General features: G+C 30.1%; 1 protein-coding gene and 1 long non-coding RNA gene across 10 annotated transcripts in view; one reads left to right on the forward strand and one right to left on the reverse strand.

The window, feature by feature from the left end:
* The window catches only part of LOC139425905 (uncharacterized), a 29,845-nt gene extending 17,721 nt beyond the window's left edge, over nucleotides 1-12,124 (forward strand). Inside the window, exon 3 of the long non-coding RNA XR_015432617.1 lies at nucleotides 12,004-12,124. This is a non-coding gene — a long non-coding RNA (uncharacterized LOC139425905). The remainder of the gene's footprint in view (nucleotides 1-12,003) is intronic.
* The window catches only part of LOC139425903 (uncharacterized), a 135,090-nt gene continuing 123,579 nt past the window's right edge, over nucleotides 2,632-14,142 (reverse strand). For 5 of the 9 annotated variants that reach the window (XM_087159693.1, XM_087159694.1, XM_087159690.1 and 2 more), the window contains 4 exons: nucleotides 12,068-12,340; nucleotides 11,364-11,636; nucleotides 7,347-7,619; nucleotides 2,632-2,968 (listed from right to left, as the gene is read on the reverse strand). In XM_087159693.1, the coding sequence (XP_087015819.1) occupies nucleotides 2,778-2,968; nucleotides 7,347-7,619; nucleotides 11,364-11,636; nucleotides 12,068-12,340 (1,010 nt within the window). In that variant the 3' untranslated portion in view covers nucleotides 2,632-2,777. Of the gene's footprint in view, nucleotides 2,969-5,129; nucleotides 5,281-7,346; nucleotides 7,620-11,363; nucleotides 11,637-12,067; nucleotides 12,341-14,142 lie in introns of all 9 variants that reach the window. The other 4 variants (XM_087159696.1, XM_087159695.1, XM_087159691.1 and 1 more) reach the window with 3 other exon arrangements.

Raw genomic sequence — 14,142 nt, forward strand, 5'->3', positions numbered from 1 at the left:
GTGAGAGTTAACATTCAAGGAAAAGGAAATTCTTCGTGATAGAAATTTAATTCGAGAAACTACTCAAAATCTGTTGCAAATTATCTTTCACGTAACTTAAAACCAGGGCTCGAAAAAACTCAGAAATTTTACCCGTCCCCAATGTATCCGTCCTCTTTTGAAACTAACCCGTCGCTTCTAAATGAATAAAAATATTATTTTTTCTTATTTATTACAAACATTTACATAAATTACACAATGAATTAGTAGCTACTAGGATTACATTATACAGTAATAAAAGAAATACTAGGTTACTAATAGTAAAACCTAGTATTTCTTTTATGAAATAATTTATTTCTTTTATGAAATAATTTATTTCTTTTATGAAATAATTTAATTAACAAATTTAAATAACAAAGGTCAAGTTATCTGGAATGTCAATTTATCCGAGGGTACTGCGTTTTTTAAATGAATCAAATATGACGTTTGCCAGTACCACAATCAAGCCTATGATATACAGAGGTTTCTGCACAGAAATCTGAAAGGGGTTTTCCATTTAGGTGGATGTTCATAATGTGTTTTTTTGTAAGTTCATTGCTGAAAAGTCCCTTTCAACTGCTGCAGTACTCCCAGACGAAAAAAAACATAAATCCACCATGCGCAGTATGCTGCTGTACGGGATTTCTAGATTAGAGGGTCATTTTAGAAGTGAGGCGCTAGACTCTTGTAGGATAACAAAAATTGAAAGTGTATCACGAACATTAACGGGAAAATGGCCATCCGCGCGGGCGTCTGATTCGAGAAATTCGTTGTCCGCGGGAAATTTTTGACCGCCGAGGACGGGCGGTTTTTCGAGCCCTGCTTAAAACTGAAGAAAATAGAAAATAAAAATTACTAACGAAGTTTTAATAATTATGATGGCCATAAGAACTTCAATCTTAAAAACACGTGAATTAAAAATTGTTATTTACAGGAAAAGAATTTTAATTAAAAATCGAGTATCGAGAAATAAGGATATTCGGGACACCTACCCACCACGTTAGCTTTCGTAGCTGTCCATGATCCATGGTAGCTGCAAATAAATACTCAGGGCTAAAGAGAATAGAAGAACTAGTTCACTCCTTTGAAGAAACTCTCGCAGCGCCAAACCTCCGATTTTCGCCTGTGACGGCACGGTGGCGCAAGCCTTGAGCTTTTACTTCAAGAACGAAACGTTCGGTCTAACTAGCTTTTACTAATATTGGAGTATTCTTTTTTGTGACATATTCCAAGACATCTTTGTTTCCTATAATGATTTTGCTCAGTTTTGTTAAGTGAAGCACAAAAATTTAAAATTATTTATGAAATGCCAGTTTGTGCGATTGCAACTTATAAAAATTCTGATATAAACACAAAAGGAAAAAATATAATTTTCCACGTTTTCCGTAAAGTAAATGAACAACTATGTAATGAATGGCTTCAACATTGCAAACGAAATGACCCAGTTAATATTAAATATGAACGAATATGCAGTAAGCATTTCTTAAAACAAGATTATGAAGATGTTATGAGAAATCGTTTGCTTGGAATTGCCGATTAGAATGATTTTAAAACTGCTCTAACTCTACCAAGTGCTCTCTTATCTAAGGGATGATTAATTGTTCCATCAGCGGTATGGATGAAGTGTGTCAGGAATTTGAGAACATTTTTCAAAGTGTGCATAGAACAGAAAATCAAAAAGCGTCATCAAAGAACTTATAAATGAATTAGAGGGACGATACCCCTCAGTGAATAAAACAGCAATACGCTTATTTTGCATACCAGAACTTTTATAAGAATTCGCCATCCAAATTGAAACCGCCCAGTTACTTCATAAAGAAAGTTAGACGAAAAAATTAAAAAATGAATAACTCAAAGATAATAAAAACTTAGTGAAAAGTATAGATAGTTAATAGTTAAAATTCTCCTAATTTCATAACACAGTTTTTAATGTAGTTATTCAAAATATTTATTTTATTTAATTATAATTATTTTTTTAATATAATTATATTCTTTTAAATTTAAATATCAATAAGCAATTGTAAAATTTCTAATATTTTTATGAACCTAAATTATTATTTTGTTATAATAAGTAGCTTTTAAGGTTGATGCTTTCTAATGATTAAGCATTAACAAATTGCCATTAACAGCATATTTTAAAATCAGGATTCTAAATTTAACCCAACTTAACAAATTATTGTTATCGAACAACATGTAGCTAAAAAAGTGTCGATATATTCATTAAATGTTTTTAATTATAAAAGTTAAAACTGAAAATTTTAAAATAAAGTATTTATAGCGTCATCCACGACAACTAGTAAAACATTTTATTAGTTTAAAATGGTATTTAATTTAATATTTTGGCCAATTTTTTTTTAAACTATGTTTTTGTAAGGAAATATGTTAATTGCATAACGTTTGAAAGCTAATATCAAGAAAAAGTCGAACTCATTTTAATAGAGAGAATGATACGAAGTTTTCACAATATCTTTACTAGCGATCTCCAAGATCTGTGTGTCAGGAGGAGGGAAATCGTAGCTTCAACTCTAAGAGCGGAATGAACTAGCCCTTCTTTCTTTTCTTTAGCCCTGGTAAATGCTTTCATTTTTCTGCAAAACCAGGTAAAGACACACAAACAGAATTTTTTTTTATTATATGTAAATATGTACAAAAATTGTAAGCTTTAATATACAAAATTAAAATAGTTAATATACATATTCTTTACATAATCATTTGATTTTCGTCAGTTTAAAAATAATGCATACTTTGAGTCAATTATTTTACACTAGTGATGAAAAGAAATTTTCTTCCGAAGTAGATTGATCATTAATGTCGAGGTCTATTAACTGTCCCGCTTTGCGGCATGAAGCGCAGCAGTATCTGCCATAAGCTTTGTTATTGCAGTAATTATTTTTAATGAATTTCTGACAATCTTTGAACAGTGGATTGTCGACACAGCTTGGATCTTCATCTAGAAAGAATCAATAAGAATAGCTAATTAATCAGAAAAAAATAGCATTTTTGCTATTAAACTAAAGATTATGAGAAAAAAATGTAGTAAAAAGTAAAGTGTTTCGATTATATCTATAAAAATTATGTTTCTGCGATGTAAGCGAAACGTTTACTAAGATCTATTAAAAATCTTCCGAGTAGAATTAAAGTATCACAATAGTTCATCGAGTTTTGAATTTATACGTGAGTTTTTCGGCTTGTTTGTCTTTTTTTCTTAGCACGCGATCTTCAACAGTTTAAATTTTTAAAAGCTCCATGTTTCCGAATTTTCCTTTATTTGAAAAATGTAAATTAAAATTTATTAAAAATTGTAATCAAATTATTGAAAAACATTTGAACGGCTTTAAATTGCTCATAGATCAAATATATTGATTGAACTAGGGTCCTTTTTTTAAACACAAGGTCATCGAAAAAAAATTCCAGGAATTTATAGTTATACATATATATAAACTATAGTTATATTATTTATTTTATAGTTTGAGATTAAGTTAAGGGACAAAGCTAAGAGGGTTGAGTTGAGTTTGCTCATGCTGTTGAAAATTATTGACGTGTACCTTTTAAACCGCATTCTTCTCAAGTCTTGGCGACATCAAGCGACTATTAGTGCGCATATTAAAACGATTTTAAAAATTTGCACTTTTCTTTGTATTTTAAATACCAAATTTAATGTTCATTAATTTTCATTTTATACAATTTTGTAATTACGGCATTCTTTTCGATGACTTTTATTATTATTATAAAATCTGATCAGTTTACAATGCCAAAACTCAATGAATAGTAAGGTTTATTTATTCATTTTTTTAAAGAAAGAAAACGCTCTTGGAAATCTTGAATTATTTCCAAATAAAATATTTTTTGAGGAGAATGGTTGAAAGTTTGGGACCTTTAATGCTACTTTCAATTTTCATATATTTTCTCATACCTCGAAAGCTTTTTTAAATGAATCGAAAAAGTTTAAAGCCCAACTATAAGTTTAATTAATCGAAAGATAATTCTGTGTAAAAAGTTTCGATAGTCTATCGTTATTTTAATTATTTTATTTAATAAGGGTCGAAAATTTTTGAGTTGTAAGGTAAATAAATGTTTACAACATTTTAAACTACTTAATTTTAAGTGACAAAACACAAAATTTGACCGAAAATATTATAGCTGTTCTTGAGAAATAGGTGTTTGAAATTTTATAACTATTTAACCACTTTCTCTGAAAAAATTGTTTTTTAAAATTTAAACTTCTTAAACTCATGTAAAAAATTTTATACCTCATAATTAGCGTATTTGATGTTGCCGTTTTAAACCATAAAGATTGACACTTAGTTTGCGAAAAATCCGAACATTAAATCAAAGGTTATTCAAGACGATTAGCTTTATTTTGCGCACTGTACTTAATCAGCACAATTTAAAGTAAGTTTTATTTTTTTAAAGTATTAGCCTGTGTAGTCTTTGGCTATCAAAGTAAATAAACATTTTCCATATAATTTACTACTTTTGTTTTCTCACCACGTAATGCGAATATTATAAAGTTGTTCTATTGGTCCTTTTTTCTCGTCTTTCACTTCAGGGTGTTCCGTAATCACCACCTTTAATGAATATTTTTCGAACCTTGAAGTTAAAGTAATATTCATTCGAAGAAAACTTATCGAAAAAAAGACCTACCGAAATACTATTGATAAAGTTAAGATAAAAATTGATAAAATCAGGTTTATTGCAGTACGGTCCTTGAAAGTGTTTCTTATAATCGTGTTTCAACTCCTCTGTTTTCTTTTTAAATCGAACAGAATTTGATATTTTTACCCTAGCAGCATGTTAGTATTTAACTAAGTATAAAAATTTATTTGCCTTCTACCGTAATTTTTTGTTTTTGTCCTTTTCTCTGCTTGCACCGTCTGTTACATATATAATTTTGCAACTATAGTTAATTGAAACCGTATAGATAATTGTTCGTAATATAATTGTTTAGAAGTAGATGAATAATTTAACAATAACTTGTTAGAAGAAATCTTTTCTTATTTGTTCATTTGTAACGCATGCGCTCTGAAACTCTTGTTGAGACATTATTTACTTTACAATGCAGCAAGATACTATTTTTTTCCGCCAGAAAAAAAATTTTTTAGTTGCGTCACCTCCTAAAGTCTTGTAACTGTCCTGCTTTTAAGCATGAGGCGCAGCAGTATCTGCCATAAACTTTGTTATTGCAATAATTATTTACAATAATGATCTGACAGTTGGAAAAATGTGGATCGTCAACACAGCTTGGATCTTCAACAGTTAGGTCTAAAAGAATAAGTTGTTGAAATCAGTTAAAAAATCGAGCAATGAAAATCATTTTCATTATTAACCAAACGGATAACACAACAAAAATTATAGTAAAAAAATTTAAAGCATTTCACCAATATCGCTGAATTTAAGGAAACTCATTGAATGTTTAACTTTCATTGTCGTCACTCAGTGGATAGAATACTCGTGTACCAGGTTCGAACCTCAACAATGACTAGTCGATACAAATTCTGTTGACAGCTCACAGCAACCACCGTGTTAGGTAAAAATATCATCAGTGGTAGACAGGTGAAGGATTTGAATCCCCCTCATGCCACGAGCACCGTAGAAGGTTTTCTTCTCTATGTAATGTAGGTTTAAGCGTCATAAAAAGGCACTCAAAGAAAGCTAGTTTGTCCAAATGCTTGAAAAAGGAGTTTCCTTGTTAGGTTTAAAATAACCAAGCTATGGATTTTCTAGATTGAGAGTCATAAATCTAAAGATGGTTCAGCTGCTCAACGGAGGTATTCCAAATAAAATAAAAACTTTGCTGTCGTCTTTTGTTGATACTCAATAGGAATTAGTGACAGAATAGTGACAGCTATATGATCTTAAAGTATAATTTTTCATAATTTTTCTTATTCGAAATCTACAAGGAGTGCATGTGGTATTTCTTCGAGTTTTGACTTCGTATTTGAAATAAAGTACTCTGAAAATACCAATTTAAAAATTATAGGCTTCACCAGTTTAAATCGTTGAATATTTCTTCTGATCACATTTAACTTTTTTATTAATTATCTTATTGAGTTGTTACATTTCAAAATACCGAGTCGAGACATAATAAACGTTCTGATAAAGTTAAATATAATGTGTTCTTTTGTTTTATTAGTACAAGGAACAATTTTTGAGAATTTAACGTTTGCAACTTGAACTTGAAGAATTGTTTTGAACTTGATGGATTGTTTGTAAATTGAAATTCATAAATCTAGGGCGTTTTCTTTTTTATATATTATATACAGTTATGTATTAGGGAAAAAATTACAGTACAACTGCGACACCGTTCATTTGTTAGGGCTCTTCTCGGTCAAATTATATATTATTTAAAAACGTGTGTATGGTCTTAGTCTGCATCAAATTGTTTATAATTTCAATAAACAAAAGCAGTCTATTCAATAAGCAAAAATGGTAGCTTTTATGTGTATTGAATCTCTTTAACATCATTAATAGTGCATATTTCGCATTTTAGTTTTAAAGGAAAAGAAAAAACCCTCGCAAGGCAATTTTTGAAAATGGCGATTTTTACATTGCATTGTGGATAGGATGCTGAATTTAATGGCAAAATGGTCAGAATTGGCAATGCTAAACGGAATTGACTTCACGCGTTTTAGCTAAGATTAAAAGACAGTGTTATGAATTAAATCTGACGCTTACTAGATTGCATATCAAAAATACAGCTTTTTTAAAATTCGATTTCTCAGGAACTATTCGACCAATTTCGCTCAAATTTTGAATTTTACTACGTAAGATTACATTCTTGAAAATAATGTATACCTTACGACTATTATTAAATTAAGTAATAAAACATAATAAATATTTACTAAAAAATAATTTTTTGCATGGAATTATCTTTAGATAAGCGAATTTTATAATTGTGTATAATAATTTTGAAATTCGCTTGGAAAGTTCTCGAGATATGGCGAAATACGCAAAAAGTAAAAGTAAAATTCAGTGTGTTCAAACTTCGGACTGCTCTTCCGACCAACATATTGGGACAGTATTTCCCAGATTTCGGCTACCCCCTATATTTTGAAGTCAGAAATCCAAATCCATCTAAGAAAAGGTATGTTTTACAGAGAAAGTACGTTTTTGTGACTGATTTTGTAACCTAAAATATTGTATGCACTAATTAATTAGCATATTTCAGGTCACCCCTTTAAATCATTATGATCTAGAACGTGAAGATCCAATCATTAGATCAAAAGTTATTCAGGGTGGTAAGTTAATTTTTTTGTGTGCATAGAACGTACGAAAAGCAAACTTCATTACGTATTAGAGTAAGAAGGACAACTAATAAATTAACTTACCAATGACTGTTATGGATACAGAAGATGTGGCTATATTATTGTTATATTCTGCAATACATTTATATTCACCGCTGTCTTCTTTTTGTGCTTTAGAGATAAACAGTGTGTTGTTTGAAAGCAAATTTATGCGATCGTTCTCCACTATAATACTGTTTTCATGACTCCAAATTGCTGTTTTTACTAATTGAGGACCTTTTACAACACAATCGATCTGGAGAGGTGAGTCAACGGTTGGATCATTAGTAACTAAGCTGACCATAGTTTCCAGTGGTTCTAAAAAGAAAATAAGAGCACAATAGGAAAGAGTGGGGTCAATTGTAACATTTTTTACTTAACTATTTTTAACTAACAAAAAAATCCAATACATTATTAGTATTAATTGACAGACGAGTAAAGTAGACTATCCTCTGCTAGAAAAAAAAAAATAAGTACCTTATTTTAAATGTTATTATATTAGTTATTAAAAATTTTTGACAATCGTGCACTCGTTACAATTGTCCCCATTTACGGGGTCAATTGTAAAAATTCATAAATTAAACTAACACATAGTTAATTATACATATTATCATAGTTGTGTTATATTTCTTAATTGATCAAAATAGTAGTGATATTTTAGAAGTAAAAATAATAATGAGCAGAGACCTAAAGGGTTAAACATTTAACTTTAAGGGGTTAAAAATTGTAATTTATGTTGTGAAAGGTGACAAATAAAATAATGCACATGCAACATAATATAAATACAATCGTCCCTTTACTTATTGTTACAATCGTCCATAAGACGCCATTTCAGCTTAATTTGTTAAAAACAATGCTAGTTAATTAACAAAACTAATCTTTTTTTTAAAATGTTAACACTTACATAGTCGGTTAATAATTTTTATTTGTTTAAACAAAATTACTTTGTTACTATATAATATTCTAATACCAAAAAAGTACTTATGTAGCGTGAAAATATCTTTTGTGATGTAACTCTTTCAAAAGTACATAAAAATGGTTGCCAGCAGGGGTGTACATGTAGATTTATTAAATACACCTTGTGCGCCACCTAGGAACCAAATCTAGAACCCGACACTTAAAATTTTTGCTTTGTTACAATCGTGCCCTGTTACAATTGACCCCACTCTCCCCTACATATAGTTTAGATTTACAGATTTTTCATTTTGCTTCTTTGCGCACGGGGAATGCACGCATTTATAATATATTTTTTATTTTGAAGCGTCTATTGTATCGCACGAAATTTTTCCTTTTAAATTTCAGTTTATATTGATTGAAGTCATGAGGAAATTTTCAATATTTTATCAAATCAAAAGTTATCATAACTCATCGGCGTTAGAGGATGACACGTTAATAAGCAAAGCGCGTTAAAGTGTACATAGACCGCAAAATAAATAAAAAATATATATAACCCTGAATAACTTTTGTTCGAATAATCAGATTTTCGCAAACTCTCTGCCGATCATAACAGTTTAATAGGGTAACCTCAAACGCGCTAATTAATGCTAATTATTAATTAAGTTACGGAATCAGATACAGAAACGTACTTTCTCTCAGTAAACATATCCTTTATTTTTTTGTTGGGATTTGCGATTATCAAAATTTGAGGGATAGCTGCTATCTGGAAAATATGGTCCTGATACTTTAGTCAGGAAAACGGTCGAGAATTTGGGAAGTTTAATAATTTTCGCGAGCTTCTTTCTCGAAAGCTTTTTAAAATCGAAAATGTTTAATACCCTGCAGTACGTTTAATTTCGCGAAATAAAACTTTAGATAGAAAATAATTTTTCATAGTCTCTTATTATAGATATTTTTTCATAAGTGCTGAAATAATTTTAATTATAATGCAAATAAATCCTCATATCATTTTTAAACTATGTAATTTTAAATGATGAAATAAAAAATTTATCGAAATTAGTAGAGTTGCTCTTGAGAAATAGAATTTAAAGAATACGACTGTTTTGAAATTTTATAGTTTTATAACATATTCAAACACTTTCTATTAAAAAAAATTGTTTTTGCCAATTAAAATTTCCTAACTTAAAATTGTTTAAAAATTATTATTCCAGATGATTAAAGATTTTTTTCGAACTTGATTAAGTGAAATAATAAAATTTACTTACATGGAATTATTTTTGGATAAACGAATTTTATAGTTGCGGACGAAAATATTTCGAATCGCTCTAAAACTTCCCGAGATATGGCTAAATACGCAGAAAGTGAAATTAACATTTAGGACCCCATACTTTCGACATGTTTCCTGCTGAATCTCATATTTTCCAGCTATTCCCCATATTTTGATAGTCAAAAATTCAGATCTTAAAAAAGGTATGTTTATTCAGAGAAAGTACGTTTTTTAGTCTGTTTCTGTAACTTAATTAGTAATTAACTTTAATTACCATATTTAATGTCACCTTTTTGATCAACTAAAATTGATACCTAGTTCGTGAATATCTGATCATTAGAACAGAATTTATTTAAGGTGATATTTTTCTTTGCGCGCTGTACTTATTCAGCACAAAATAAGTTTTATGTTTTTAAGTATTATTTTGAGTAGTCTTTTCCGATCAAAGCAAATACAAATATTTTATTGGGATATTTTCCACGGGATTTCAACATTACTTAGTGGTTCTATTGACCTCTTTGTCATTATTTAGCTTCAGGGTGTTCAGTAATCACCACCCTTAATGAATATTTTTCGAACTTGAAGTCAAAGTATTATTCAATCGAGGAAAACCCAATCGAAATTAAACGAAACACTACTGATAAAGTACGATTTAAAAACTTAGAAATTAGATTTATTGCCACGTGGTACTTTCAACTCCCCTCTGCCGATCGATCAGATTTTAAATTCTGTCTTCTTCAATAGTGTTTTTATCAGTTCTTGATAGAATTTTTTGTTTCAAATTAAATATTCGTTTTAATAAAAGCCACAAAAATGGACAGACTACAGTGCAGGCTCTATAAACAAGAACGCTTCTCAGCGTCGAAACACAAAATGACTAGAGAAGGTTACGAGACAAACACATTGCAATAGAATAAAGTGGTTTACCAATAGGGTAAGAGGAAGAAGCTTGAGCTAGGTAATAAGGAAGGAAGTCAAGAAACAGGTGTGAGGTGGTTGAGTGAGAGTCTGAGAATGCAAGAGGTGAAAATTAAGTTATAACTGATTTCCAAACATTAGGAAAGAATGGGATGCTAGAAAAATCATTTAACTAAATTATTAGTAAATAAAATAAAGGTGTGTCCATCATACTCATCAAGGCATTTGACAAATGCCCCAGCTAATAATTATTCAACACTGAGTTCAGCTACTGACCATCACCTTTGGGAATCACAGCCGTACTTTAAAACATTATAATAATTCAGTTAATCGTTTTTTTTTAGTGCACCATTCGTTCCTAATGTTTGAAAATCAATTTTAATTTACTCCTTGCACCCAACCAACTCTCATCAGTTTCCTATCTCTTTTCTTTATTTTGTTCAAGCTAGTTCCTTTTTCATATTGGTTTAATCATTTTGTTTTATAGCAACGTGTTTGCCTTGTAATCTTCTCCAGTCATTTTGTGATTCGACAGCGACATTAAGGATGGGTTTTCTTTATCGAACGAAAACTATAGGTATGTCAATTTCTGTACCTTTGTTTATGCTTTATTCACATTTTGTTTTATTCATAAATAGATTAAATTACACCTTTCTGCGTGCATTTCTTTTACTTTATTTATAACAAAAAGTTTCGAAACTAAACATTAACAGCATTGGTAACGGATCACATTTAACATTTTTTAAACATATTTACTGTTTCCGCATTTTATTATTTAATCAAGTATATAAAAAGGTTTTGTATTCTACCGTAGTTTTTTTTCTATGCTTGGGTTGTGTCTTTTTTATTTATCTATTTATTTTGCAACGAAAGTTACTTGAAACTGTAGTAATTAATATTTATTTGCTTTATAAAGGAAATCACATGATAATGAAATATTCGAAGTGTTTCAAAACCTAACCAATAAATTAAACACTTACCAATGATTGCGATGGACAAAGATGATGAGGCAAAATTATTGTTATATTCAGCTGTGCATTTATATACTCCACTGTCTTCTTTTTGTGCTTTAGAGGTAAACAGTGTGTTGTTTGAAAGCAAACTTATGCGATCGTTCTCCTCAATAACATTGTTTCCAAGACTCCAAATTGCTGCTTTTGCTGATTGAGGACCTTTTACGATGCAATCAATCTGGAGAGGTGAACCAACGGTTGGATTGCTAGTAACTAAGCTGACCTCAGTTTCCAGTGGTTCTAGAAGGAAAAATAATCTCGCATAAGATATTAAATTTACAGACAATACATTTTGTTTACTTACGCGTGGTGAATAGTACATTTATATTTGATTTAATTATTGAAAAATTAAAATATTAAAATTAAAAACAAAAATAAAATTTTGTTTGGAGTGAATCGTGTTTCAACTCCTGTTTTCTTTTTCAATCGAACAGATTTTGATATTTTTACCTAGCAGCATGTCAGTATTTAATTAAGTGTATAAAATTATTTGCCTTCTACCGTAATTTTTTGTCTTTATCTCTGCTTGCACTGTCTGTTACATATATAATTTTGCAACCATAGTTAATTCGAACTGTATAGATTAATACTTATTTGATTTATACAGAAAATCCCATGATAAAGAAGAATTCAAAGTGTTTCAAAATCCAACAAATAAATTAACTACTTACCAATGACTGCAATGGACAGAGATGATGAAGCTAAGTCATTGTTATATTGAGCTGTGCATTTATATACTCCGCTGTCCTTTTTTTCTGCTTTAGAGATAAACAGTGTGTTGTTTGAAAGCAAATTTATGCGATCGTTCTCCACTATAGCGTTGTCTTCATGGCTCCAAGTTGCTGCTTTTACTAATTGAGGACCTTCTACAATGCAATCGATTTGGAGAGGTAAGCCAACTCTTGAATCGTTAGTAACTAAGCTTACTATAGTTTCCAGCCGTTCTAAAATGGAATATAAATTCACAATAAGATTAGTTTAAATATACAAATAATCCAGTTCATTTCTTCGCACATGGTGAATAACAGCATATATTTAAAATATATTTCGTATTTCCTTGCAAATATTTCTTCCTTCTAAATTCCTTCCTTCATTCATTCTAAAAACAGCAGACCCAATTTTTGGGTTTAGACTACTAATGTTCAACTCCGTAGCCTTGTAATTTTGAACCCAAACAGGAAGACAAGAGAACTCCTGGATCAAGTATTATGAGAAATTTGCCTTCGTTTAGGACTCTTTGATGGAACTAACCCGCATTTGCGTGACATGGAGAGGAGCAACACGAGAACCTCCCACGGTTAGCCTGATGACAAGGGAACTCTAACCCATGATCCGTCAGTGCAAGCCGGATGTGGAATTCGTATCTACCAGTCATAGGTGGGATTCGAACCTGGTTCACCTCCATGGAAGGCGAACACTCTATCCCCCAAGCCATCACGGTTCCCATGAAGAAGATTATCAATACTTTATTAAATCAATAGTTAATATAACTTCATTAGCCTTAAAAAAATACCACATTAATAAACAAAACTAATTAAAATATGTACAGTGTCCGAAATAAAAAGAGATATAACCTTGAATAACTTTTATTCGAATGATCAGATTTTCGCGAACTGTCTGCCGATCATACTGGTTTAAAAGGGCAAAATCAAACGTGATAATTATTAATTAAGTTTCAGAATCAGATACAGAAATGTACTTTCTCTCAATTAACATATCCTTTTTTTCTCGATTTAATTGAGTTTATCAAAATATGAGGGCTTGTTACAACCAGGAAAATATGGTCCCGATGATTAAGTCAGAAGAACGGTCGAAGTTAGGGGACCATTTCTCTTATGTGTTTCTCCATATCATGAAAGCTTATTTTAACGTATCGATGCAATTTAATATACAGTCAAAAGTTTAGACTTAATTTAGATAATTCTATGTAAGAAATAATTTTCATAGTCTCTTATTATTTTTATTATTTATTTAATAAAGGTTGAAGAAATCGTAGTGTAAATAAATTTTTACACCAGTTTGAACTGAGTAAATAAATTTAAATGCTAAAATACAAAATTTGAATGCAATTAGTAGATTTGTTCTTAAAAAATATAATTTTAAAATTATGACTTTTTTGAAATTTTATAATTTTATAACTGTTCAATTCCTTTATCTACTAACTTGTAATTCAATATTGTTTCGATAGTCAAGAATCCAAATCTAATAAAGGTACGTTTGCTTAGAGAAAGCACGTTTCTTAGTCCATTTCAGTAACTTAATTAATAGTTAGCTTTAATTAGGATATTTAAGGTCATCTTTTTAAACCATTAAGATTATTACTTAGTTTGTGAAAATCTGTTCATCAAAAGTTATTTTAGGTGATACATTTTGCTCACTGTATTTACTCAGCATAAAGTAAGTTTTATATTTTTAAGCATTGTTCTGTGCAGTGCAGTTTTAGCCCATCGGAGGAAGTAAAGATTTTTTGACTGACATGATATTTGTTACTTCTGATTTTTTGCCACGTGATGCCAACATTTTAAAATAGTTCTATCAACCTCTGCTGTTCCTTCGCTTCTGGGTGTTCGGTAACTATCACCCTTAATAAATAATTTTCAAACTTAAAGACAAAGCATTATAAAATCGAGGAAAACCTTATCGAAACTAAACAAAACTCTATTGATGAAGTTAGGTTTGTTAAGTTTAAAAACTCTAAAATTGGATTTATTGCCATGTGGTACTTATAAGTGTTTCTAATACTCAT

Source organism: Parasteatoda tepidariorum, chromosome 3 (assembly GCF_982258835.1).
Source record: "Parasteatoda tepidariorum strain Cologne lab strain chromosome 3, Ptep-v5.0, whole genome shotgun sequence".
Classification (NCBI taxonomy): Eukaryota; Metazoa; Arthropoda; class Arachnida; order Araneae; family Theridiidae; genus Parasteatoda; species Parasteatoda tepidariorum.